This window comes from Dendrobates tinctorius, unplaced genomic scaffold, assembly GCF_039654945.1.
Source record: "Dendrobates tinctorius isolate UK_male_01 unplaced genomic scaffold, ASM3965494v1 ptg000126l, whole genome shotgun sequence".
Lineage (NCBI taxonomy): Eukaryota > Metazoa > Chordata > Amphibia > Anura > Dendrobatidae > Dendrobates > Dendrobates tinctorius.
In genome coordinates this window covers 14,404,287-14,431,853 of record NW_027361794.1, presented here as the reverse complement: position 1 = coordinate 14,431,853, position 27,567 = coordinate 14,404,287, and the positions used below count along the sequence as shown (strand labels likewise).

The 27,567-nt window shown below is 49.3% G+C and overlaps 2 protein-coding genes across 4 annotated transcripts in view; both read left to right on the top strand.

Annotated features, from left to right (window-relative positions):
- The window catches only part of LOC141047277 (uncharacterized), a 1,035,999-nt gene that overhangs the window by 999,314 nt on the left and 9,118 nt on the right, over window positions 1-27,567 (top strand). Inside the window, exons 1-6 of one of the 3 annotated variants that reach the window (XM_073542305.1) lie at window positions 2,892-2,946; window positions 19,080-19,229; window positions 19,355-19,534; window positions 19,618-19,741; window positions 19,825-19,922; window positions 20,117-20,207. In XM_073542305.1, coding sequence (XP_073398406.1) covers window positions 19,152-19,229; window positions 19,355-19,534; window positions 19,618-19,741; window positions 19,825-19,922; window positions 20,117-20,207 — 571 coding nt within the window. In that variant the 5' untranslated portion in view covers window positions 2,892-2,946; window positions 19,080-19,151. Of the gene's footprint in view, window positions 1-2,891; window positions 2,947-19,079; window positions 19,230-19,270; window positions 19,535-19,617; window positions 19,742-19,824; window positions 19,923-20,116; window positions 20,208-27,567 lie in introns of those variants that run through there. The other 2 variants (XM_073542304.1, XM_073542303.1) reach the window with 2 other exon arrangements.
- Window positions 8,369-27,567, top strand: part of LOC141047339 (uncharacterized) — a 944,519-nt gene continuing 925,320 nt past the window's right edge. Inside the window, 5 exon segments of the mRNA XM_073542400.1 lie at window positions 8,369-8,404; window positions 8,407-8,598; window positions 8,729-8,908; window positions 8,992-9,109; window positions 9,193-9,290. Coding sequence (XP_073398501.1) covers window positions 8,369-8,404; window positions 8,407-8,598; window positions 8,729-8,908; window positions 8,992-9,109; window positions 9,193-9,290 — 624 coding nt within the window.

The window sequence follows — 27,567 nt, the reverse complement described above, 5'->3', positions numbered from 1 at the left end:
GGCTCTGTGGGTGGAGGTCGGTGCTGGAGGCTCCATTATTCTCTATGTGGAGTGTGGCTCTGCGGGTGGAGGTCGGTGCTGGAGGCTCCATTATTCTCTATGTGGAGATGTGGAGTGTGGCTCTGCGGGTGGAGGTCGGTGCTGGAGGCTCCATTATTCTCTATGTGGAGTGCGGCTCTGTGGGTGGAGGTCGATGCCGGAGGCTCCATTATTCTCTGTGGAGTGCGGCTCTGCGGGTGGAGGTCGGTGCTGGAGGCTCCATTATTCTCTATGTGGAGTGCGGCTCTGCGGGTGGAGGTCGGTGCTGGAGGCTCCATTATTCTCTATGTGGAGTGCGGCTCTGCGGGTGGAGGTCGGTGCTGGAGGCTCCATTATTCTCTATGTGGAGTGCGGCTCTGCGGGTGGAGGTCGGTGCTGGAGGCTCCATTATTCTCTATGTGGAGTGTGGCTCTGCGGGTGGAGGTCGGTGCTGGAGGCTCCATTATTCTCTATGTGGAGTGTGGCTCTGCGGGTGGAGGTCTGTGCCGGAGGCCCCATTATTCTCTATGTGGAGTCCGGCTCTGCGGGTGGAGGTCGGTGCTGGAGGCTCCATTATTCTCTATGTGGAGTGCGGCTCTGTGGGTGGAGGTCGGTGCTGGAGGCTCCATTATTCTCTGTGGAGATGTGGAGTGTGGCTCTGCGGGTGGAGGTCGGTGCCGGAGGCTCCATTATTCTCTCTGTGGAGTGCGGCTCTGTGGGTGGAGGTCGGTGCTGGAGGTTCCACTATTCTCTATGTGGAGGTCGGTGCCGGAGGCTCCATTATTCTCTCTGTGGAGTGCGGCTCTGCGGGTGGAGGTAGGTGCCGGAGGCTCCATTATTCTCTATGTGGAGTGCGGCTCTGTGGGTGGAGGTCGGTGCTGGAGGCTCCATTATTCTCTATGTGGAGTGTGGCTCTGCGGGTGGAGGTCGGTGCTGGAGGCTCCATTATTCTCTATGTGGAGTGTGGCTCTGCGGGTGGAGGTCGGTGCCGGAGGCTCCATTATTCTCTATGTGGAGTGCGGCTCTGCGGGTGGAGGTCGGTGCTGGAGGCTCCATTATTCTCTATGTGGAGTGCGGGTGGAGGTCGGTGCTGGAGGCTCCATTCTCTATGTGGAGTGTGGCTCTGCGGGTGGAGGTCGGTGCCGGAGGCTCCATTATTCTCTCTGTGGAGTGCGGCTCTGTGGGTGGAGGTCGGTGCTGGAGGCTCCACTATTCTCTATGTGGAGGTCGGTGCCGTAGGCTCCATTATTCTCTATGTGGAGTGTGGCTCTGCGGGCGGAGGTCGGTGCCGGAGGCTCCATTCTCTATGTGGAGTGCGGCTCTGCGGGTGGAGGTCGGTGCTGGAGGCTCCATTATTCTCTATGTGGAGTGCGGCTCTGCGGGTGGAGGTCGGTGCTGGTGGCTCCATTATTCTCTTTGTGGAGTGCGGCTCTGCGGGTGGAGGTCGGTGCTGGAGGCTCCATTATTCTCTATGTGGAGTGCGGCTCTGCGGGTGGAGGTCGGTGCCGGAGGCCCCATTATTCTCTATGTGGAGTGCGGCTCTGCGGGTGGAGGTCGGTGCTGGAGGCTCCATTATTCTCTATGTGTAGTGCGGCTCTACGGGTGGAGGTCTGTGCTGGAGGCTCCATTATTCTCTATGTGGAGTGCGGCTCTGTGGGTGGAGGTCGGTGCTGGAGGCTCCATTATTCTCTGTGGAGTGTGGCTCTGCGGGTGGAGGTAGTTGCCGGAGGCTCCATTATTCTCTATGTGGAGTGTAGCTCTGCGGGTGGAGGTAGGTGCCGGAGGCTCCATTATTCTCTGTGGAGTGCGGCTCTGTGGGTGGAGGTCGGTACTGGAGGCTCCATTATTCTCTATGTGGAGTGTGGCTCTGCGGGTGGAGGTCGGTGCTGGAGGCTCCATTATTCTCTATGTGGAGATGTGGAGTGTGGCTCTGCGGGTGGAGGTCGGTGCTGGAGGCTCCATTATTCTCTATGTGGAGTGCGGCTCTGTGGGTGGAGGTCGATGCCGGAGGCTCCATTATTCTCTGTGGAGTGCGGCTCTGCGGGTGGAGGTCGGTGCTGGAGGCTCCATTATTCTCTATGTGGAGTGCGGCTCTGCGGGTGGAGGTCGGTGCTGGAGGCTCCATTATTCTCTATGTGGAGTGCGGCTCTGCGGGTGGAGGTCGGTGCTGGAGGCTCCATTATTCTCTATGTGGAGTGCGGCTCTGCGGGTGGAGGTCGGTGCTGGAGGCTCCATTATTCTCTATGTGGAGTGCGGCTCTGTGGGTGGAGGTCGATGCCGGAGGCTCCATTATTCTCTGTGGAGTGCGGCTCTGCGGGTGGAGGTCGGTGCTGGAGGCTCCATTTTTCTCTATGTGGAGTGCGGCTCTGCGGGTGGAGGTCGGTGCTGGAGGCTCCATTATTCTCTATGTGGAGTGCGGCTCTGCGGGTGGAGGTCGGTGCTGGAGGCTCCATTATTCTCTATGTGGAGTGCGGCTCTGCGGGTGGAGGTCGGTGCTGGAGGCTCCATTATTCTCTATGTGGAGTGTGGCTCTGCGGGTGGAGGTCGGTGCTGGAGGCTCCATTATTCTCTATGTGGAGTGTGGCTCTGCGGGTGGAGGTCTGTGCCGGAGGCCCCATTATTCTCTATGTGGAGTCCGGCTCTGCGGGTGGAGGTAGGTGCCGGAGGCTCCATTATTCTCTATGTGGAGTGTGGCTCTGCGGGTGGAGGTAGGTGCCGGAGGCTTCATTATTCTCTATGTGGAGTGCGGCTCTGTGGGTGGAGGTCGGTGCTGGAGGCTCCATTATTCTCTATGTGGAGTGCGGCTCTGTGGGTGGAGGTCGGTGCTGGAGGCTCCATTATTCTCTATGTGGAGTGCGGCTCTGTGGGTGGAGGTCGGTGCTGGAGGCTCCATTATTCTCTCTGTGGAGTGTGGCTCTGCGGGTGGAGGTCGGTGCCGGAGGCTCCATTATTCTCTCTGTGGAGTGCGGCTCTGTGGGTGGAGGTCGGTGCTGGAGGTTCCACTATTCTCTATGTGGAGGTCGATGCCGGAGGCTCCATTATTCTCTGTGGAGTGCGGCTCTGCGGGTGGAGGTCGGTGCTGGAGGCTCCATTATTCTCTATGTGGAGTGCGGCTCTGCGGGTGGAGGTCGGTGCTGGAGGCTCCATTATTCTCTATGTGGAGTGCGGCTCTGCGGGTGGAGGTCGGTGCTGGAGGCTCCATTATTCTCTATGTGGAGTGCGGCTCTGCGGGTGGAGGTCGGTGCTGGAGGCTCCATTATTCTCTATGTGGAGTGCGGCTCTGCGGGTGAAGGTCGGTGCTGGAGGCTCCATTATTCTCTATGTGGAGTGCAGCTCTGCGGGTGGAGGTCGGTGCTGGAAGCTCCATTATTCTCTATGTGGAGTGCGGCTCTGCGGGTGGAGGTCGGTGCTGGAGGCTCCATTATTCTCTATGTGGAGTGCGGCTCTGCGGGTGGAGGTCGGTGCTGGAGGCTCCATTATTCTCTATGTGGAGTGCGGCTCTGCGGGTGGAGGTCGGTGCTGGAGGCTCCATTCTCTATGTGGAGTGCGGCTCTGCGGGTGGAGGTCGGTGCTGGAAGCTCCATTATTCTCTATGTGGAGTGCGGCTCTGCGGGTGGAGGTCGGTGCCGGAGGCCCCATTATTCTCTATGTGGAGTGCGGCTCTGCGGGTGGAGGAAGGTGCCGGAGGCTCCATTATTCTCTATGTGGAGTGTGGCTCTGCGGGTGGAGGTAGGTGCCGGAGGCTCCATTATTCTCTATGTGGAGTGCGGCTCTGTGGGTGGAGGTCGGTGCTGGAGGCTCCATTATTCTCTATGTGGAGTGTGGCTCTGCGGGTGGAGGTCGGTGCTGGAGGCTCCATTATTCTCTATGTGGAGATGTGGAGTGTGGCTCTGCGGGTGGAGGTCGGTGCCGGAGGCTCCATTATTCTCTATGTGGAGTGCGGCTCTGCGGGTGGAGGTCGGTGCTGGAGGCTCCATTCTCTATGTGGAGTGTGGCTCTGCGGGTGGAGGTCGGTGCCGTAGGCTCCATTATTCTCTATGTGGAGTGCGGCTCTGCGGGTGGAGGTCGGTGCCGGAGGCTCCATTATTCTCTATGTGTAGTGTGGCTCTGCGGGTGGAGGTCGGTGCTGGAGGCTCCATTATTCTCTTTGTGGAGTGTGGCTCTGCGGGTGGAGGTCGGTGCTGGAGGCTCCATTATTCTCTATGTGGAGTGTGGCTCTGCCGGTGGAGGTCTGTGCCGGAGGCCCCATTATTCTCTATGTGGAGTGCGGCTCTGCGGGTGGAGGTAGGTGCCGGAGGCTCCATTATTCTCTATGTGGAGTGTGGCTCTGCGGGTGGAGGTAGGTGCCGGAGGCTCCATTATTCTCTATGTGGAGTGCGGCTCTGTGGGTGGAGGTCGGTGCTGGAGGCTCCATTATTCTCTATGTGGAGTGTGGCTCTGCGGGTGGAGGTCGGTGCTGGAGGCTCCATTATTCTCTATGTGGAGTGCGGCTCTGTGGGTGGAGGTCGGTGCTGGAGGCTCCATTATTCTCTATGTGGAGTGTGGCTCTGCGGGTGGAGGTCGGTGCTGGAGGCTCCATTATTCTCTGTGGAGATGTGGAGTGTGGCTCTGCGGGTGGAGGTCGGTGCCGGAGGCTCCATTATTCTATATGTGGAGTGCGGCTCTGCGGGTGGAGGTCGGTGCTGGAGGCTCCATTCTCTATGTGGAGTGTGGCTCTGCGGGTGGAGGTCGGTGCCGGAGGCTCCATTATTCTCTCTGTGGAGTGCGGCTCTGTGGGTGGAGGTCGGTGCTGGAGGTTCCACTATTCTCTATGTGGAGGTCGGTGCCGGAGGCTCCATTATTCTCTCTGTGGAGTGCGGCTCTGCGGGTGGAGGTCGGTGCCGGAGGCTCCTTTATTCTCTATGTGGAGTGTGGCTCTGCGGGTGGAGGTCGGTGCTGGAGGCTCCATTATTCTCTATGTGGAGTGTGGCTCTGCGGGTGGAGGTCGGTGCCGGAGGCTCCATTATTCTCTATGTGGAGTGCGGCTCTGCGGGTGGAGGTCGGTGCTGGAGGCTCCATTATTCTCTATGTGGAGTGCGGGTGGAGGTCGGTGCTGGAGGCTCCATTCTCTATGTGGAGTGTGGCTCTGCGGGTGGAGGTCGGTGCCGGAGGCTCCATTATTCTCTCTGTGGAGTGCGGCTCTGTGGGTGGAGGTCGGTGCTGGAGGCTCCACTATTCTCTATGTGGAGGTCGGTGCCGTAGGCTCCATTATTCTCTATGTGGAGTGCGGCTCTGCGGGTGAAGGTCGGTGCCGGAGGCTCCATTATTCTCTATGTGGAGTGTGGCTCTGCGGGCGGAGGTCGGTGCCGGAGGCTCCATTCTCTATGTGGAGTGCGGCTCTGCGGGTGGAGGTCGGTGCTGGAGGCTCCATTATTCTCTATGTGGAGTGCGGCTCTGCGGGTGGAGGTCGGTGCTGGAGGCTCCATTATTCTCTATGTGGAGTGCGGCTCTGCGGGTGGAGGTCGGTGCCGGAGGCCCCATTATTCTCTATGTTGAGTGCTGCTCTGCGGGTGGAGGTCGGTGCTGGAGGCTCCATTATTCTCTATGTGGAGTGCGGCTCTGTGGGTGGAGGTCTGTGCTGGAGGCTCCATTATTCTCTGTGGAGTGTGGCTCTGCGGGTGGAGGTAGGTGCCGGAGGCTCCATTATTCTCTATGTGGAGTGTGGCTCTGCGGGTGGAGGTAGGTGCCGGAGGCTCCATTATTCTCTGTGGAGTGCGGCTCTGTGGGTGGAGGTCGGTGCTGGAGGCTCCATTATTCTCTATGTGGAGTGCGGCTCTGTGGGTGGAGGTCGGTGCTGGAGGCTCCATTATTCTCTATGTGGAGTGCAGCTCTGCGGGTGGAGGTCGGTGCTGGAGGCTCCACTATTCTCTATGTGGAGGTCGGTGCCGTAGGCTCCATTATTCTCTATGTGGAGTGCGGCTCTGCGGGTGGAGGTCGGTGCTGGAGGCTCCATTATTCTCTATGTGGAGTGCGGCTCTGTGGATGGAGGTCGGTGCCGGAGGCTCCATTATTCTCTATGTGGAGTGCGGCTCTGCGGGTGGAGGTAGGTGCCGGAGGCTCCATTATTCTCTATGTGGAGGGTGGCTCTGCGGGTGGAGGTCGGTGCTGGAGGCTCCATTATTCTCTATGTGGAGTGTGGCTCTGCGGGTGGAGGTAGGTCCTGGAGGCTCCATTATTCTCTATGTGGAGTGTGGCTCTGCGGGTGGAGGTCGGTGCCGGAGGCTCCATTATTCTCTATGTGGAGTGCGGCTCTGCGGGTGGAGGTCGGTGCCGGAGGCTCCATTATTCTCTATGTGGAGTGTGGCTCTGCGGGTGGAGGTCGGTGCTGGAGGCTCCATTATTCTCTATGTGGAGTGTGGCTCTGCGGGTGGAGGTCGGTGCCGGAGGCCCCATTATTCTCTATGTGGAGTGCTGCTCTGCGGGTGGAGGTCGGTGCTGGAGGCTCCATTATTCTCTATGTGGAGTGCGGCTCTGCGGGTGGAGGTCGGTGCTGGAGGCTCCATTATTCTCTATGTGGAGTGTGGCTCTGCGGGTGGAGGTCGGTGCCGGAGGCTCCATTATTCTCTATGTGGAGTGCGGCTCTGCGGGTGGTGGTCGGTGCTGGAGGCTCCATTATTCTCTATGTGGAGTGCGGCTCTGTGGGTGGAGGTCGGTGCCGGAGGCTCCATTATTCTCTATGTGGAGTGTGGCTCTGCGGGTGGAGGTCGGTGCTGGAGCCTCCGTTATTCTCTATGTGGAGTGTGGCTCTGCGGGTGGAGGTCGGTGCCGGAGGCTCCATTATTCTCTATGTGGAGTGCGGCTCTGCGGGTGGAGGTCGGTGCTGGAGGCTCCATTATTCTCTATGTGGAGTGCGGCTTTGCGGGTGGAGGTCGGTGCTGGAGCCTCCGTTATTCTCTATGTGGAGTGCGGCTCTGTGGGTGGAGGTCAGTGCTGGAGGCTCCATTATTCTCTATGGGGAGTGCGGCTCTGCGGGTGGAGGTAGGTGCTGGAGGCTCCATTATTCTCTATGTGGAGTGTGGCTCTGCAGATGGAGGTCGGTGCCGGAGGCTCCATTATTCTCTATGTGGAGTGCGGCTCTGCGGGTGGAGGTCGGTGCTGGAGGCTCCATTATTCTCTATGTGGAGTGCGGCTCTGCGGATGGAGGTCGGTGCCAGAGGCTCCATTATTCTCTATGTGGAGTGTGGGTGGAGGTCGGTGCTGGAGGCTCCATTATTCTCTATGTGGAGTGCGGCTCTGCGGATGGAGGTCGGTGCCAGAGGCTCCATTATTCTCTATGTGGAGTGTGGGTGGAGGTCGGTGCCGGAGGCTCCATTATTCTCTATGTGGAGTGCGGGTATGTGGGGATTCTCCACATCTTTTTAGTCTCTTTAGCGTCATAGTATCAGCTCTAATCCAATGGTGAGAGAGCGATTTACCCTGAAGAGTCACAGATTGTGGGGTTGGTATAAAATGTTATATTTAGGGGGTTCTGTGTTGTCTCCTTATAAGAATCACAATGGTTTTGTTCCTTTTCCGCTGATAGATACAAACGACCCAACTATGAGAGATGAGAACCAAGGAAACCTGTATTACTTTCCTAGTACGGGGCCTCTTACTTGGCCCCATATACAGTATAATGTTCCCCCAGTATCGCCATCCCCCACACACAATATGTTTCCACCCAAACCAGGAGATAATCAGTTCTCACTCTTCCCCATACTTAATGCCATAGAGCCCCTTTCTTGGTTCCCACACACAGAATTATGTTCCACAGTATCTCCATCCCCAGTTTTATTTATTTTTTTTGTTTTTCATGTAATATACGGAAGCCTACAGGAAAATGCTAAAATATACCACTGTACGTGGAGACATTGGCCTCATATATCTCCTGTCTTGTTCTTACAATCCATCTTTTCTAAAAGCCTCAAACTTCTGTGTGTGACTCGGACATGAGATCTAATGTGATAGAAGATTACAGTGCGGGGAAGACAGGAAACCTTCATATAGACGGCCGGTGGGGATGGAGTCAGTGACGGACTCTGGCCAAATATGTTTCTGGAGCCGTAGTAGAAGATGAAGATGTCGTCCTCATCATGAAGTAGTTATTTCTCCTGTCCCGTGTAATGAATATCTCCTGCAGTATTGCTAATGCCGATTCCAGTGTCGGTAAATGAGACGAGAATTAGCGTTATGGAAGATGAGTCTATGAGAAACGTATTCAGCTGCCGACTCCGAGGGAGAAACTGCTTGTTGTCTGTGGCCTAAATATATAGGTTTTATTAGTAGATGTAAAGAAGGAAACTAAATACTGCAAAATAATAAATCTCCTCATATGTTTCCCTTATTATCTCCAGTAATTGTATTATTACACAGGATTTTTATGATGTCACATCGGCTCATCTTCTCATTCAGGTCTCTACAATATCGGATTCTCTCAGTGAAGATCTTCTAAATAAGAGAATTTTCCTGATTTACCCATCAAAGATGGATATGGACAGAGACAAGATGGCGGAGAGGATATTACACCTCACCCTAGAAATCCTCTTCCGGCTTACTGGAGAGGTGAGAGATTCTGATGACGTCACATTACATCATTTTTATCTACGGGGAATAACAGATGGACAGAACTGGAGAGGTGAGGACTCTGGAAATGTCTGTAATGAGGTTTATTAATGTGTCTCTCCATAACCAGGATTACACAGTAGTGAAGAAGACCTCTAGTGAGCGCTGTCAGGACCCTGTGTCTGAGGGTTGGGGAAGACCCCTGAACCCAATCACAGAGCCTCCACCTCACCCACTGATCCATGGTGACATAAATGACCAGAAGATCCTAGAACTCACCTACGAGATGATTGAGCTGCTGACTGGAGAGGTGACACTGCTGGGAAAGCTGGGACGTTATACCGTAACGCTATAAAGGGATCGGGGGGATGACGGTATCATTGTATGTGTCAGGTTCTTATAAGGTGTCAGGATGTCGCTGTCTATTTCCCCATGGAGGAGTGGGATTATTTAGAAGGACACAAAGATTTGTACAAGGACGTCATGATGGAGGTTCCCCAGCCCCTCACAGGTAATAGTCAGGGCTAGATACACACGGCCTATAATTATCTGTATGTATAGAATGATTTCAGTCCCTGTATGTGTTTCTTCCAGACCTGTCCAGTAAGAGGACAATACCAGAGAGATGTCTCCGTTCTCTTATTCAACAGGACTGTGAACAAGAAGATCCCAGTGTTCCTCAGGATCATCAGGTAGATGGAGAGAAGGTGTCATGAGATCTCCCCTGTGATGTGTACACGGCTGTGAAGGTCTTGTGCTCAGTCTTGTTTTATCCCCCAGTATTATATTTTATTATTATAACAGCTCAGAGCCGTGCTGTTTGATTGCTGCTTTCTCCAGGTTCAGCTATAGCAAACAGCAGTGAGTAGTCGTTCCTGAGCCTAAGTCTGGATTTCGCCCTACTGAGCGTGCTCGTGAGGTGGCAACCTCTCATTGGTGGTCAGCAGCTCAGGTCCTCAAGCGAGCCTGGATTGGTCCACTAGCAAGGTCCTGGCAGACTGGGATCTATAAAGGATCTCATAGCTTCGTGGCCGTGCAGTAGTATAGACCATGTGGTGTGTGTTGCATGCACGTATGATTGTCTCTGGTGACTGACTCATTATGAAACCCCTACCCTTGCTATGCATGAGTTGTTCAGCCCTGCCAGCTTGTGCCTAGGCTGATAGTGCAGGTAGGAGGCAGAGTCAGTGCCAAGTAGTGGCATCGCCTGTGCGATGCCGTGCTCATTGTGGGTCCGGTCAGACTTTAGCCCCAAAATTCTAGGGGTTGAGCGTAGAGACCTTACTTGCGCCATATGTACTGTGCCCTGTGATGTTCAACAGGGAACAGCGTTCTATTACGACGTTGTTGCGGCTCTGTGGAGCAGCAGAGTTAGCCGCTGTTTACACCGGGTGACATCTAACCCTTGTGTTTTTGGTGCTGGTGCTCAACTGCTATCTTGTTCTGCCATTACTTAGCATCAGGTTCCATCGCTGCACGGTGGACCCCGGGTTGTGAACCACCTTATTTTATTTGGTGTGTTCCACCAACCCTAACACCATGTATTTTTCTTTTCACAAGAATTGTTGCAGCCAATTTTCTTTGGGAACATTTTAATATCTGTTTTTTTTTCTGGTGTTTTTCTTGTAATATAGGAAAGCCTAGGGCCAGAAATAAACCCCATAAATCACTGTACATGGAGACTTTGGGATAAGATGATTTCTGTACACGGTGTTTGTGGAAACAAAAAAGGTTTTATAAAAGCCTCAAACCTCTGTGTGTGAATTAGTCATGAGATCTAACGTGATAGAAGATTACAGTGCGGGGAAGACGGGAAACATTCATATAGACGGCCGGTGGTGGAGTCAGTGTCGGACTCTGGCCAAATATGTTTCTAGAGCCGTAGTAGATGATGTCGTCCTAATCATGAAGTACCATATATACTCGTGTATAAGCCGACCCCACCTAATTTTGCCACAAAAAACTGGGAAGACTTATTGACTCACGTACAAGCCTAGGGTGGAAAATGCAGCAGCTAATGATACATTTCAAAAATAAAAAAGCTACCAATAAAAGTAAAATTAATTGAGACATCAGTAGGTTAAATGTTTTTGAATATCCATATGAATCAGGAGCCCCATATACTGCTTCATACAGTTCATGATGGGCCCCATAAGATGCTCCATACAAAATACACCCCATATAATACTGCACAAAGGTTAATAATGGCCCCATAAGGTGCTGCATAGAATCCCCTCCATAAGGTGCTCCATAGTATACCCCCCATATTCTACAGCTGCTGCCACCGCAAATAGAAAAAAAAATACCTTTCCGTCGCGGGGGGGGGGGGGGGGGGGGGTGGCAGGTGTTGGGGTCACCGCTTGCTCAGGACCCTGCCACTGGTGATTCTTACTGATCCTCTGTCCATCACTGTGCACCCCTGTGTCTGCGACTCTGCCGGGTCCCTCTGTCAGTGACGTGCATTCAGAGGGCGCTGCACGCACTAAGTACGTCACCACGCCCTCTGACCTGAACACATCACAGACAGAGGACAGCAGAGCAGCGCGCAGCGATGGACCGGGGATCAGTAAATATAGCTTATACTTACCTGCTCCAGTGGTCTCTGCAGCCCCACGGCTCATTAGTCATAAATATGCACATATTCATGACTTTAATGAGCGATACCACGTGACCGCTGCAGGAAGGAGCCTGATACCGGGAGAAGCGGCGGGGCTGCAGAGACTGCTCCAGGAGGGGGTAAAGTATGATCGTACACCCCCGCTCCCCCATCGACCCCAAAAAACCCCCGGTATATGATTTGCGTATAAGTCAAGAGGGGGACTTTCGGCCCCCCAAAAGTTGGCTGAAAATCTCGGCTTATACACGAGTATATACAGTAGCTATTTCTCCTGTCCCGTGTAATGAAGATCTCAATATTGCTAATGCTGATTCCAGTGTCGGTAAATGAGACGAGAATTAGCGTTATGGAAGATGAGTCTATGAGAAACGTATTCAGCTGCCGACTCCGAGGAAGAAACTGCTTGTTGTCTCTGGCCTAAATATATAGGTTTTTTTTTTTTTTTTTCCAATAGTTTTTATTATTTTCAAAGATAAAATCCAGACAATATCACAGTTACAAACTTTTTTTGGGGTCGATACATGAAAATTTTGATACTGTACAGCCTTTCAAGTCCTGGCCCCTTATCTGAATAGATTTATATACATAAAACATATCCATACATCAAAATACATTAAAAAAAGAAACCCCCCCCCCCCCCCCGCCAAGCTATTAATTTTTCTACTTTGTCACAAGTATGCAGAGTTTATATTTCGAGTACACCATCCCTGCCGCTACCTTTCTTCATCCATTGCGTTATGTGTAACTATCTGTTGGCGGACCACCGGCACCTTCAGTTTCCCAAGTGAGCCGTTTATATCCTCCAAGAGATACCACTCAGTGTATGTAAATGGCTTCATGTAGTTCACTATTTCCTGGTCTGTGTGATGGCCCAACAAGAATGCTTTCCATTTTTCTATAAGCGGCTTTATTCCCATCTCTTTATTTCGTTCTGCCTCCATCCAGTCTCAGTTAATCATTGACTTGAGTTGAGTTACAATCGCGCCCACCCCCGGAATCGAGTCATTCAACCAATACCTCAAGATATTTCTTTTGACCATGATGCATATGGAATGGAACAAAATCGGTACTGCCCTTTTTCCCTCTAAACGACTCTCCTCTCTGTCTCCTACATAGTGGAATAGATATAACATGGGATTCAGGGGTAGATCCCTTTTCCATAAGTTATTCATCATCCTTTTCAAGCTGTTCCAGACTTTCCTTACTGACGCGCACTCCCATAACCCGTGAAATAAGTCTGTATCTCTCTGCTTACATTTCGGGCAGTGTATTTTCCTATCCCTCATAGCAGCCGAGATCGGTATATTAAAAGCTATGATTGCTCTGTGCATAATGCGGAAGTGTGAATCTCTCCACACCTCGCTCAATACACTCTTCCTCAAGGTCTTCCACCCATCAAGTATCTTCTCTCCTGTGTCCTCGTCTGCAATTCCCAATTGCCTTACCCATCCACCAAAAATTAGATTAGGTTCTTTCTGAATAAACACCTCCCTGTATTCTTTGTAAAGTTATGCACCGTATATACTCGAATATAAGTCGAGATTTTCAGCCCAAAAAATTGGGCTGAAAGTCCCCCTCTCGTCTTATATTCGAGTCGTATACAAAGGGGGTCAGAGAGGGAGGGGGGGCGGGGGTGTCAGGTCATACTTACCCGCCCTGACGCTGTCTCTTGAGCCCCCAGCTTCTCCCCGTGCTCTCTCTTCCTGCCTTCAGCGGTCACGTGGTGCCGCTCATTAAAACTCATGAATATGCGCATATTAATGAGCGGTATCACAAGACCGCTGAATGCAGGAAGAGAGAGCACGGAGAAGCTGGGGACTCAAGCGACAGCGTCAGGACGGGTAAGTATAGCGATACTCACCTGTCCTGCGTCCATGGCTGCTTGCTGCTGTCTGTCGTCGGTCAGTGACTTCAGACAGCAGAGGGCGCGGTGACGTGGTTAGTGCGCGCCGCGCCCCCTGCAGTCTGAATGTCACTGACTGATGACGTGCAGATAGCGGTGAGCAGCCATGGACGCAGGACAGGTGAGAATCTGACACCCAGCGACGGAGAGGTGAGTATGTCATTTTTTTTATTTTTACATGCAGCAGCAGCATGGGGGCAGCATATGAGGGAACAATCTATGGAGCTATTTATGGGGGCCGCATATGAGGGAACAATCTATGGAGCTATTTATGGGGGCAGCATATGAGGGAACAATCTATGGAGCGATTTATGGGGCCGCATATGAGGGAACAATCTATGGAGCTATTTATGGGGGCAGCATATGAGGGAACAATCTATGGAGCTATTTATGGGGGCAGCATATGAGGGAACAATCTATGGAGCTATTTATGGGGGCCGCATATGAGGGAACAATCTATGGAGCTATTTATGGGGGCAGCATATGAGGGAACAATCTATGGAGCTATTTATGGGGGCAGCATATGAGGGAACAATCTATGGAGCATTTCCCACCCTAGACTTATACTCGAGTCAATAAGTTCTCCCAGTTTTTTGTGGCAAAATTAGGGGGGTCGACTTATACTCGGATCGACTTATACTCGAGTATATACGGTAATCGTTGGTTTATCTATTGATTGGAATAGGATTCTATCCATTCTATTGCTTCTTGTCTCTTCCTCCACTCGCACCAATAGCGACATTATTGACTCTTTGATTTGCCCATATTGTAATGTTTGTTCGCTTTTCAATCCATGTCTTTCTACTATCTCTTCCCTCTTCAACCACCTATGCTCCTCAGTGTGCAGCAGGTGCGCCACCCTATGAATCCCCTTACGTCTCCATTCAAGTAGTAGGCTATTATCCCCGATATTTGGAAAGGCTGGGTTTTGCCATAACGGCAGATATTTAGAAACTCTCCATGATAAACTTAGTTTCTTCGTTCCTTCCAGGTCGCGATTGTGTCCCTGAATACCACTGTATTTTTTATCTTAATCGGAAGTAGACCCTGCGGGGTATGCAGTAATGATATTATGTCCCACGGATGAGCGTATGCTTTTTCTATCCCTATATCTGAGTACCAACTGGTATTTTTTTATCCAATCTATAATATGCCTTGTTATACACATCAGGTTGTATCCCCGTACATCTGGCATGTTCATGCCCCCCCCCCCCCCCCTCTCTCTGTCCATCATAAGTGTCTGTAATTTTATGCGAGGGCGTCGTCCCTTCCAAATAAATTTTCTCATAGCCGCATTGACTCTTTTAACGTCCGTGTGCTTTAGCAGCATTGGGATTGTTTGCAACGGATAAAGCAGCTTAGAAAAACTCATCATTTTCAATAAATGGATTCTACCCAGCAAACTTAAGGGTAGATTCTGCCACCTTTCCAATTCTGACACTATTTTTGCTATGACCGGTGGGAAATTCAAGCTATATACCAAGTCTATTCTTCTCCCTAATCTGATACCTAAGTATTTTATGCTCGTCTTAGCTATTGGGATCTCGTTCAAGTTATCCCCTCCACGGCTCTGTCTGTCTCTGGCCCTAAGGAAGAGAATTTCACATTTAGTTTTGTTCAAAGTAAACCCCGAGAATTCCCCAAACTCTTCAAAAATTCCCAGTACCTTGGGTAAATCTCGTTCCACTTCCCCCATGTACAGAATAATGTCGTCAGCAAAGTATGCAGCTTTTAGGCTTTTATGTCCAAGTTTTACCCCATCAAAACACTTTTGTTGCTCCAGGTATCGAGCCAGTGGCTCCAGCGCCAGGTCAAAGAGCAATGGTGATAATGGGCACCCCTGGCGTGTCCCCTTTTGCAGTGAGAAGGCACCCGACAAGTGACCCGGAGTTTGTATTCTTGCCGTAGGTTCAGTGTAAATCATTCTTATGTAGTTTCTAAACGCACCTCTCAATTCCACCTTGTCCAACACCTGGTCCATCCACCTCCGTTTAACTTTGTCGAACGCCTTCTCCGCATCCAGGGTCACAAGCGCCGGTCTGCCACCCCCATTCACATCCTTGACCACAGCATCTATTGCCAGTAGCGTTCTCCTGATATTTATGACTGCACTCCTGCCCTTAATAAATCCTACCTGCGCTGGGGTAATTATTGTTGGTAATACCTCCGCCAAACGATTAGCCATAAGTTTCAAGATTATCTTGATGTCTTGATTTATTAGAGATATTGGTCTAAAGGATGCTGGGTCTTCGAGGTCTTTCCCTTCCTTTTGGTATTAAATTAATATAAGCTAAGTTGGAACCTTCTAAAAGTGTATTCCCCTGTAACAATTTGTTAAACCATCTTGTCAGAGTGGGTGTTATCTGTTGAGCCATTCCTGTGTATCCATCTGGCCCCGGTGACTTGCCTGCAGGTAGAGATTTTATGACTGCCTGTACCTCCTGTTCCGTGACATTCCCATTTAAAAGATCTAGTTGAGCTGTCGTTAAAGTCGGGATATTTACTTTCTCCAGAAAATGTGTGCCCCCTTCTGTCCCTGAGCTCTTTTCTCTATACAGCTCTGTATAAAATTGTTGTAATTCTGCGACTATCTCTACAGGTTTAGTGACCACCGACCCATCCTTCTTCTTTATTTTTTGAATGTTGTTCCTGTGTCTCTTCCCTCTTGCAAGGTTTGCAAGCAATTTGCCCGCCTTGTCACCAAATCGCCTCAAGTCTATGTCCCATTGTGATTTTATCATGAGCTCTCTCTTTTCCATCCAGTGATCGAACTCCCTTTTTGCCTGCTTCCAGTCCTCCCTTTGCTGGTTAGAAGGGTCTCTCAAAAAAACTACTATAAGTGTCACGCAATCTGTTACTTGCCTTGTCAAACTTTTCCTTCACCTGTTTCTTAAGACCCGATACTCGTCCCATTAGATGACCTCTCATGACCGCCTTTCCTGCCTCCCAGTATAGCTGTGGATTCATTCCCTCCGCTTTATTATGATATTCGTAATCTCCCCACCATTCCTGCATCACCTTCGCAAACTGTTGGTCCCTAAGCAAAAAACCTGGAAATCTCCATATATATAATCAGTCCCTCTGGGGAAATTGTCGGCCATATCCAGAGCAATTGGCGCATGGTCAGAGATTACTATGTCCTCTATCTTGGCCTCCCTACATCTATCCAATAAGTCACTACTTGCCAGTAGATAATCAATTCTGGACCAAGTTTGGTGAGCATGTGAGTAAAAAGAGAATTCTCTCTCATTCAGATACTCCCTTCTCCACACATCTGTCAAGTCTGAGTCCATCAGTAGTTCTGACAACAACGTTGGCTTACCCTCTCGTCTCCTGATCCCTTCTCCTATTTCCTTCCTATCTTCCGTCATGGACTGAACCATATTGAAGTCTCCTCCTACTATTGTTTTTTGGGTCTCCCTCCCTACAAATTTGTCCCGTAATTTAGTATAAAAGGCCTTCTGCTCAGTATTTGGGGCGTATATGTTATGAATGATCAATGTATCTACCGCCCCCACCAGCGTGATCTCTACCCATCTACCCTCTCGGTCTTTGTCCACTTTTTGGATTTTGTAAGCTAAATTTCTGCGTGTTAGTATAAGTACCCCTGCCTTTCTTCCCTCCGATGGTGAGCCTACTACTTCGTCCACCCATAGCTTTTTCATTCTAAAAAAATCTTCCTCTTTCAAATGGGTCTCTTGTAATAGGGCCACATCCGCTTTCAATTTTTTAAGGTGTCTCAGAACCATCATCCTTTTTGTTGGTGCTCTCAACCCCTTAACATTCCACGAAATAACCTTCATGTTATTTTACCAGTATCCCTTGGTTTTCTTGTGACAAGTTGCCTCTTAGTATTGTCTCTCTCTGCATTCTCGTGTGTTAACAATCAAACCCATCCCTCGACCCCCCCCCCCCCCCATAACAACTAATCTTAACCATAGGGTACCGTCTACCCTTACCCAAATCCTAACTAAACAATCTACACTTAATTATGTCACTTCCCTTTTTCTGGCTTCTTTGCTCTTACCCCAACATGCTCCTCCCCCCCGATCGTTTGAAAATTAAGCCACAAAAAAAAAACGAAACAAGATTATTCCCCTCTTTTTCCCTTCTTTCTATGTGAGTATACTAAAATTGAGCACCCCCTCTCACTTGTCCTTTCAAACGAGTTTGATCTCCATTAGCTCCCCTCCTCCCTGTTGCAAAGAACCTCATCTTGATGATGTGGATCCTCACCCACAACTGTCCTTCTGATTTTGATCACAGCCTCTGTTGCTTTGGCGACCCGCCTTGGGGGGTCTTTGTCTTTGCTCCTGTGGTGAACGACGGGAGTCCGCGCCGTCCTCACCCCCCAAGACCGACTCCTTCCCTCTGGGCTGGGCTGGGGATAGTCGTCCTCTTTCAGTAGGTGACCGCTGGCGTTCGCTTCCTGCTTTTTCCAGTAATGTTGAGATATAATCCTCCGCTGCTTTGTGATCCCGAAAGTCTCTAGTAACACCATCCGGGCCCTTTATCTTCAAGATCGCTGGGTAGATTAGCTGGAACTGGATTTGATTCCTATAAAGTTTGGTACAGCTCTCGCTGAACAACCTTCTTCTCTTGGTCACTTCCGCAGAAAAGTCATTGAATAGGACAATCTTGTGGCCCTGGAATGTTAATGGTTCCTTCCGCCTCTTGAACGCCCTCAGAATATCCTCTTTGTCGTTGAAATCGAGATATTTAGCTATGGCTTGTCTCGGCCTGTTCGGACCCTCTGCTGTTATTTTTCTGGGTGGGCCAACCCTGTGGGCTCTTTCCACTCTCCTTTTGGGTTCTAGACCCAGGGCTGCAGGGAGTTCATCCTCAAAGATCTTCTGTAGCTTGCTTTGTTGCGTTGTTTCCGGGAGCCCCACTAAGCGAAGATTATTCCTGCGGGATCTGTTCTCTAGGTCCTCCAAGCGGTCTAAAAGGACATGGACATTCTTTTCTAGGAGCTCAACATCACTGCATCCCGCTGCTCAGCATCATCTTCCACCCTGCTGACTCTGCATTCTAGTTCATCAAGTCTGGCTCCTTGCTGAGCAACATCATCCTTTAACCCCTTCAAAGCACTTTGTATTGCCTTAGATATGAAAGTGGTCATTTCAGGAGCTAAGTATTTAACCATTTCCTGTGCCAGGATTGTATAGTCTGTCATGAAGTCCCTTACAGTGGGATTTTATGGGGGTTTTTGTTTGTTTAGCCTCCAAGCCTGCACGCTCCTCTCCACTTTCACTTTCAAAGCCCCCAGCGTTTTGACTGTCTGCTGTGCCCTGTACACTTTCTTGGGGGTGTTTCTGCTTCTCCTCGTCCTCCTCCTCCTCCTCCTCTCCCCTCTCTAGCACCTCCTGGCAATCTGGGGCTTCCACACAGGGATCTTCCATACCTCCTTCTACTTGTAGCTCCTCGTCCTTTTCCTTCCCTCCATGTTGTACACTTCCTCCTTGCTCTCTCTGCTTCTCCTCTTGCAATGCAGCCGGTCCTCTCCTGCTGACAGGCACTTTCACTTGTGCCTTGCGATCACTGCTTGGAGCTGGGCTTGTTCCCACCTTCCCGCTTAAGTCCGCCATCTTGGAGGCCTCCTTTGCAGCCCTCTCCTCAACATTCTTTGCAGTCCCATCGCCGCTCCGGAGCAGGTATCGTTCCATGGCTCGGTGAGTCTCCTGGGGTCCAATTCCAGCGTCCGCTCCCGTCGTCCACAGTGTTGAACGACTTCTGGGGGGTGCGTTCTGACCGGGGGCCTGTGGAGCTCACCGCAATCACTCCTCTCTAGCCAGCGCCGGAACCGGAAGTCAAATATATAGGTTTTATTAGTAGATGTAAATAAGGAATCTATATACTGTAAAATAATAAATCTCCTCATATGTTTCCCTTATTATCTCCAGTAATTGTATTATTACACAGGATTGTTATGATGTTACATCGGCTCATCTTCTCATTCAGGTCTCTACAATATCGGATCCTCTCAGTGAAGATCTTCTATATAAGAGAATTTTCCTGATTTACCCATCAAGGATGGATATGGACAGAGACAAGATGGCGGAGAGGATATTACACCTCACCCTAGAGATCCTCTTCCGGCTTACTGGAGAGGTGAGAGATTCTGATGACGTCACATTATATCATTCTTATCTATGGGAATAACAGACAGAACTGGAGAGGTGAGGACTCTGGAAATGTCTGTAGTGAGATTTATTAATGTCTCTCTCCATAACAAGGATTACACAGTAGTGAAGAAGACCTCTAGTGAGCGCTGTCAGGATCCTGTGTCTGAGGGATGGGGAAGACCTCTGAGCCCAATCACAGGGCCTCCACCTCACCCCCTGATACATGAGGACGTCAATGACCAGAAGATCCTAGAACTCGCCTACAAGATGATTGCGCTGCTGACTGGAGAGGTGACACTGCTGGGAATGCTGGGACATTATACAGTAACACTATGAAGGGATCGGGGGGATGACGGTATCATTGTATGTGTCAGGTTCCTATAAGGTGTCAGGATGTCGCTGTCTATTTCTCCATGGAGGAGTGGGAGTATTTAGACGGACACAATGATCTGTACAAGGACGTCATGATGGAGGTTCCCCAGCCCCTCACATCACCAGGTAATAGACAGGGCTAAATACACACAGCCTATAATTATCTGTATGTAAAGAATGAATTCAGTCCCTGTATGTGTTTCCTCCAGATCTATCCAGTAAGAGGACAACACCAGAGAGATGTCCCCGTCCTCTTCTTCCACAGGACTGTAAACAAGAAGATTCCAATGTTCCTCAGGATCATCAGGTAGATGGAGAGAAGGTGTCATGAGATCTCCCCTATGATGTGTAGACAGCTGTGAAGGTCTTGTGCTCAGTCTTTTTATCCACCAATATTATGTTTTATACTTGTGTAATGAGAACGGTGGAGATGGCAGGATTAGAGCTGATTATAGATGTGACTTCTTCATCTGTCTGTGACTTTTACAATATTCTTTTCAGGGTGAAGATCTGACCCATATTAATACTACAGAGACATATGTGAGGGGTGATGAGCAGCGTAAAGAGAAGATTCCTTCATATGACTACCCAGGTGAGTAGTGACCACTAAATGCAGAGAAGTCACAGATTTTTCAGTCCCTGGCCGTGGCTGCTCGATCAGTGGTGTAGTCCAGTCGTATCACAATCGTGTGATCATCATTTGGCCTCAAGACCACAACATTCTTCTCCTCCCAATACTGTTCTAATGACTTTGGACATTGAAAGCCCTTTTCTATAGAACTTAGCACCTGGAGGACCACCTACTATCTGGGATTAGAAGGAGCTGTCTGTTCTCTGCCTAGATCTGTAAATTACAAAGTTAAATAATAGGGTACGTAGAATGTGCTGATAAGTTAGAAAATCACGAAGAAAAGTAGTATGATGGACCTGTAAGGCTACGTGCACACGCTGCAGATTCGGCGCGGATTTTGTAAAATCCGCAGGTGAAACCGCAGGTCAAAATACCTGCGGTTTTACCTGCAGATTAGCCTGCGGTTTTGCCCTGCGGTTTTTCATCTCCTCAATGGAGGAGATGGCAAACCGCAGTGGAATCCGCAGAAAGAATTGACATGTCAATTCTTTCTGCGGATTGAAAACCGCAGATAATCCGCGCGGAAAATTCCACACCATCTGCATTGCGGTTTTTGATTCCCATAGGGAATAATGGTACTGTACACCGCAGCAAAATCCGCAGCGTTTGCACAAAGCCTAAGAGAAAGTGGAGGGTAATGATGCTGTTGGCTTCCTAGAACCCTGATATCTTATTGGATGAATCTCCCTTCTCTCCCTTCTGTGCTGCTGAATGTCTCATATGGTCCCTACAAGACCAGGTCCAGTCTTTCTGGCCAAATTTCACTTTTATGATCGACAACATTAAATGTACAGTGAGGCCAAGTGTGAATTTCTGTACAATAGTTTCCCTTCATCCTGACTTTTCAATTAGTATTATAACGAACTAATTTCAAGGAGGATTGTGAATAACTACAGGAAAACCATTACCCCTGAGCCATGATATATCTCTAAGATGTGCGTGGCTGATGGCTGTAATATACATTTATTCACCCCTGCAGGAGATGTGTTGGCATGGCTCGAGCCCTGACTTCATGGATTCACTCCAAGTCATAAATTCCATTATGCTTTTGATCCTCAGGAATTCAGATTACTGCACAATCTCTCCTGAAATTGAGAGCACTAATACTTTCTCTAATCTTCTGGTCAGGACTCATAGTAGCTCCAATGATCCACCATAAATGAATACAACTCCAGTTTACTGTTGGAGTTCTCCCCTTTTACATACGTTGTTGTTGGGGGATGTAACAGAATTTTTTATTCTGGTTTTTTTTTTTTTTTTTTTTTTTTTTTTTTAACCTTTTCATTCTGTATAATAGTTTGTAATAGTGTGTATTGTGGTGGGATCTGCCTCACTTAGTGAGTCTATAACTCCCTGATAGTCTAAAAAAAAAAATCTCTCCATTGCCTCTTCCAAATGCCTAAGATAAATTTAAAGTGAACCGATCAGCAGGATTGTGCACAGTAACCTACAGACACTGTCAGGTCAGCGCCATTATACTGATTACATTGATACCTGGTGATGAAATCCGACTTGTGGTTGTTGTTTAATCTTTATTTTTAGATTTCAGTTAATGAAATTCTCATGCTTTGGGGCGGGGCTGTGGGCGGGGCTTTATGTGGTGCTCTGATTACATATTCATCTGTATTGGTTTATGACAGGTCACTGAACCCTATTTTACATAATACATATAGTGTATAATATAGATATTATTGTTGATAATGCCTATAATATTGTGTCTATTGTGAGACTTAGAAAAATAAAATGAAGCAAAATGTCATCGGCGATGGCGATGCCTGCCCAGTAGCATCTATATGTGAGAGATGGCACCTGTCCAATAGCATGTTTTACATATAGATGCTACTGGGCAGGCACCGCCATCGCCGGTGACATTTTGATGTAATTTTTTTTTTTTTTTTGTAAGCCTCATAATAGCCACAATATTATAGGCTATATCAACAGTAATATCAATGCTATTATATGCATTATGTAAAAATGGGGGGCAGGTCACTGAGGGATCAGTAACCTGTCATAAGCCAATACAGATGAATATGTAAGCAGAGCACCATAAAGCCCCGCCCACAGCCCTGCCCCAAAGCACGAGAATCTCATTAACTGAAAACTACAAATACAGATTAAACAACAACCACAAGATGGATTTCATCACCAGGTATCATTGTAATCAGTATAACGGCGTCGACCTGACAGTGTCTGTAGGTTACTGTGCACAATTCTACGGACAGGTTCCCTTTAAGACATCTCATCTCTGCACCATTATACACAGTTTTCTTTATATACCTAATATTTCTTCTTGAAACTCATCTGACAGAAAATATTGGCCCTTATGATAGTTTAGATTGTGAAGTCACCGAGCCCCATACTCTAATTACCCCAGAGAGGTTTCACCACTACTTCATTTATTACTGACTAGCTGAAGAGCCCGGCATTGCCCGGGCATAGTAACCAACTGTGGTTATAACAAATTATAATGATTATATTGCACATAAAAACATTTCACATCATATATTCAACACTACAGATTTGCAACACAAATTAACTAAACGATTACCCAAGTATTGATAGTATTTTATTTTCAACTCATTCAAGAGCCTTTTAATAAACAACATTTTGGGTTTTTCCTTTCGGTGCAAAGATGAACAGATTTTTGGCAATTCCAACTCTTGAACAGGCCACGTAACGTTGACCATGAGAAAAGCATGGAGATTGCAAATCGATCCCTACTACTTTCAAGGACTGTCCCTGAGCATTATTAATGGACATTGCAAATAGCAGTTGAACTGGAAACTGGAGGTGTTTAAAATTCAAAAACAAATCAGATGGAATGAGTGGAATTCTTGGATTGAAAATGTCCTCTCCTTTGGCACATCCTGTTTCTGAGCTGTGTATCTAACACTATCCTGTGTGATAATGTCTGCTGAGCTGTGTACCTAATCCTCTCCTGTGTGATACTTTCTGCTGAGCTGTGTATCTAATCCTATTGTGTTACTGACTGCTGAGCCGTGTATCTAATCCTATCCTGTGTGATAATGTCTGCTGGGCTGTGTACCTAATCCTCTCCTGTGTGATACTTTCTGCTGAGCTGTGTATCTAATCCTATTGTGTGTTACTGACTACTCAGCCGTGTATCTAATCCTATCCTGTGTGATACCATCTGCTGAGCCGTGTATCTAATACTATTCTGTGCGATACTGTGTGCTGAGCTGTGTATCTAATCCTATGCTGTGTGATACTGACTGAGCCATGTGTCTAATCCTCTCCTGCGTGATACTGACTTCTGAGCCGTGTATCTAATCCTATCCTGTGTGATACTGACTGCTGAGCCGTACAGTGGGAAGAGTTACACAATCAGTGTCAGCGGAAGGAAGCCTTGAGAGGAAATTAGCTTTGTTCCCCTCTACCGTAAAGTCCTTGCGTTGGTGGTTGCAAGTGTCGAACCTTTGTAAAGGCTTTCCCTGGGTAAACCATATCTCCTCAATTATTACTAAAGATGCTATCCCAGGGATTGGGGTGCACATATGGGGGAGGTATGAGTCCAGGGGGTTTGGTCACATGGTGAGCAAGAGGCGTCATCTAACCTAAAAAAGCTCTTAGCCGTGGAGCGGGCATTAAGAGAGCTCCTTATATCCCTGCAGGGTCGGTATGTCAGTTTTCTCAGACAATCCGGTAACTGTGGCCTATTTCAATCACCAGGGGAGAACTCAGTCCGAGTCTTTGATGGAGGTGACTGATCATATTTTTCAGATGGCTAAAACTCCTCTCCTGTCATTAACATCCCTGCACATAAAAGGAAAATAGAACATCAAAGCCAACGTTTTAAGCTGCTACGAGCTCAGGCAGGGGGAATGGGTGTTGAATCAGTCCATCTTCAACCAGATCGTGCAGATGTGGGGGTCCCCGGATATAGATCTGTTCGCCAACAGGAAGGTGCGGCGGTTTTGTTCCTTGAAACCCATAGAAGATCCATATGCTCTGGATGCCCTCCTGATCCTATGGGACTGCACGCTGGTGTATTTTCTCCCCCCCCCGATAGAACTACCGGAGTCTGGGCTAATGAAGACACGTGAAGACAGGGCATCTATAATTCTGACCCAGAAGACTATGGTTTCCCTGGCTAAGGAAAATGTCTGTCGCTAACCCATGGGTTCTCCCGAAACACCCAGATCTCCTCTCACAGGGACCGATCTACCATCCACAAGTGTCCAGTCTGCAGCTGACGACGTGGAGTTTGACAGGGCACTGCTGAGGGAGAAAGGATTTTCTCAAGGCTTAGTAGATACTTTACTAAAGAGTAGGAAAGTATCCACAACTAGGATTTATGGCAGAACCTGGAGAAAGTTCCTGTCAGTCTCAGGGGTGGAGATTGGGGGAAAAGTCAAAATAAGCCAGGTGTTGGAGTTCCTACAGAAGGGGGTTCAGATGGGTCTGGCCACGAGCACCCTTAAGGTCCAGGTGTCAACACTAGCAGCCCTGTATAACTGTGATCTAGCAAGCAATTACTGGGTATAAAAGTTTATTAGAGCAGCTGCTAGATGTAGGACCATCCTTAAGCAGAGCTTGGTACTATAGGACTTGAAACTAGTGCTTACAGCATTGACAGAGACCCCATTTGAGCCTATTGAGGTAGCCTTGATAGGATCTTTATCTCTAAAGACTGCCCTTTTTGTCGTGCTAACGTCAGCTCAGAGGGTTAGCAATATGCAGACCCTATCTAGGCAGCCTCCATATACCCAGTTTCGGGATGATAGGGTTATATTAAGACCAGATCCCCGGTATCTGCCAAAAGTCGATCCAAATTCCATAGGCTACAGGAGATAGTCCTTCCTTTTGTGCTAACCCTGTCAATCAGAAAGGAAACTCCACTCATTAGATGTTAGAAGATGTCTTCTTACCTATATCTCAGTAACCGACCCGTGGAACAAGAAAAACTGTGTCCTTTCAAGGGCTTAGGAAAGGGCTTAGAGTCTCTTAAAGTACCTTATCTAGGTGGATTAGGGATGCAATTCCCTTGGCATACGCAACAAGTGGCACGGCAGTTCCGAAAGGCTTAAAGGCGCACTCCACCCAATCCGTGGCAACATCCTGGGCGGAGAGGTCAGAGGTGTCGATTGAGGACATATGTAAAGCGACTATGTGGTCTTCTCCATCCACATTCTTCAAACATTATAGACTGGATTGGGGTGGCTCTGCTGATCTCCCATTTGGGAGAAGGGTGCTTGAGGCCGCTGTCCTTCCCTAGACTCTTTACATCTCTGTAATTCTCTCGTGGTGCTGTCATGGAAGACCGAATAAATACTTAGCTACTTACTGTTGGTGTTTTTGGGATACAATGACAGCACCCCTATATTCCCTCTCTTCACATATGGGTGAGCATTCTTCGGGGCTTGAGGCTTTTTACATGTCTGGAGATTGTATTTAGTTTAAAGATGTATATATTTTGCTACTAACCTGGGAGGTCCTCTCATGCTCTGTAATTCAACTGATGCAGGAGAGAGGTGCCACCCTTTTATATCTGTAGGTTTCCTGTCCCTGAAGGGCAGATCCCCTCTCTTGTGGTGCTGTCATGGTATCCAATAAACACCGCTACCGGTAAGTAGCTAAGCATTTTCCATTGACAGATGGACCTGAGTGGTAACTTTTTTTTGTAAGGTGAGAATTGGTATTATTTACCCTTCTCCCATGACGGCACACATGAGAGGGAATCCGCCCAGTCAGGACAGGAACCCTACTGAAGATAAAAGGGGCGGTACCTCTCCCTCGCTTCAGTTGGGTTTCCTGTCCTGACAGGGACCCGTGTTCTGAAGATCACGTGCCTGCCCCTCGTGCCGGCGTGGAAGATCAGGCTGGTACCTGAGCGCTGTGTGTCGGGAGGGGGAAGCACGGCCCGCGGGTCCCCCGGGGGCTCAGCGTCCGAGCGGGCGCAGAAACAGCACGGCTGGGGTCCTGGGGCTCTGCCGTGGCTGCCGCGCCGCCCTCTCCCCCTCTGCTGCGGAAGCAGCGCAGGAGCGGCCACTTCCGGGTCGCGCCCCTCTGACGTCACGCAGGGCACGCTGGGAAAGGGGCGTGGCCCGCATGATGTAGGGAGGCGGCGCCGGTGATCCAAGATGGCGGCGCCCATAGCAAACAACGCCGGCCGGCGAAAGGAGATCCCGGCGGCATGACGGGGGGAGGGGCTGTGGGGGTAACCGGAGGAGGTGGAGAGTGCAGTGGATCCCCCTTACAAAAGGGGGATGACCACAGAAGACGCACTCATGCCCAAGGCTTCATGATGGAAGTGGGGCAAGACTAGCAGCGTCAGCAGCAAGAGCTCATAGCGAGATGCCAGGCTGAGCCGCCAGCATACCAGGAGCAGTCGCTCGAGTGGTGGGAACGGCAGTCATAAACGCAACCGGCATGACTGAGACGTCCAGGAGAAATGTCACGAGTGCATCTGAGGAGCCTCCGAGATCGGTGCCCCTGATTGACAGCGGTGGTGAGTGATCTACGTGAATGTCACCCTTATGGTAACGGGGTTCCATTTTCTCTGTTTGATCACTGGGGGGTCGAGGAAGGCTAGCAGCAAAACCAAGAATAGAGAATGCGCCCTTTGCAAACACCCGCTACCAGATCAGTGGCAGAAAGACCTCTGCGCTGACTGTATAAACAAAGTTATACAGGGGGAAACCCCTGATTTGGTGACTAGCCTTAAAGAGTTAATACAACATGAGGTGAAAGGTTCCCTAAAGGCAGCCCTTAAAAGAAAGATAAAAGAAACCGTAGAAGGAGCTCCGATTCAGAGGCCTCGCCAAGGTAGAAGGGGCGGGATAGATCCTTGTCCCCCTCCACCTCCTCTTCCTCTACTCAGTCCTCAGAATCCTCCTCGGACAGCGATACAGGCGGCCGTCCATGTTTCCCAACGGTGGACGTGGAAAAGCTGGTCAAAGCTATCAGGGCTACAATGGGCAAAGAGGAAAAGACTCCCAAATCATTAGATGATGTAATGTTTGGAGGGCTGGAGGAAAAGAGAAAACGTACCTTCCCTGTAAACCGGCAAGGTCAGGGGGCTTACCTTCCACATCAAAGAAGAGGTACCCTTTTGAGCAAAAGGATTCAGAAACCTGGGAAAAAGTCCCTAAAATTGATGGGGTCGTAGCCAGATCCTCAAAAAAGGTATCTTTACCATTAGAGGACTCTGGCGTGTTGAAAGACCCGCTTGATAAAAAAAGCAGACGGTTTTCTAAAGCATATCTGGGAAGCTTCAGCAGGTGGATTAAAGCCAGCGATAGCTGGTACCTGTACTGCTCGTGCCCTCATGGTCTGGCTACAACAAAAGAGGACCAGATCA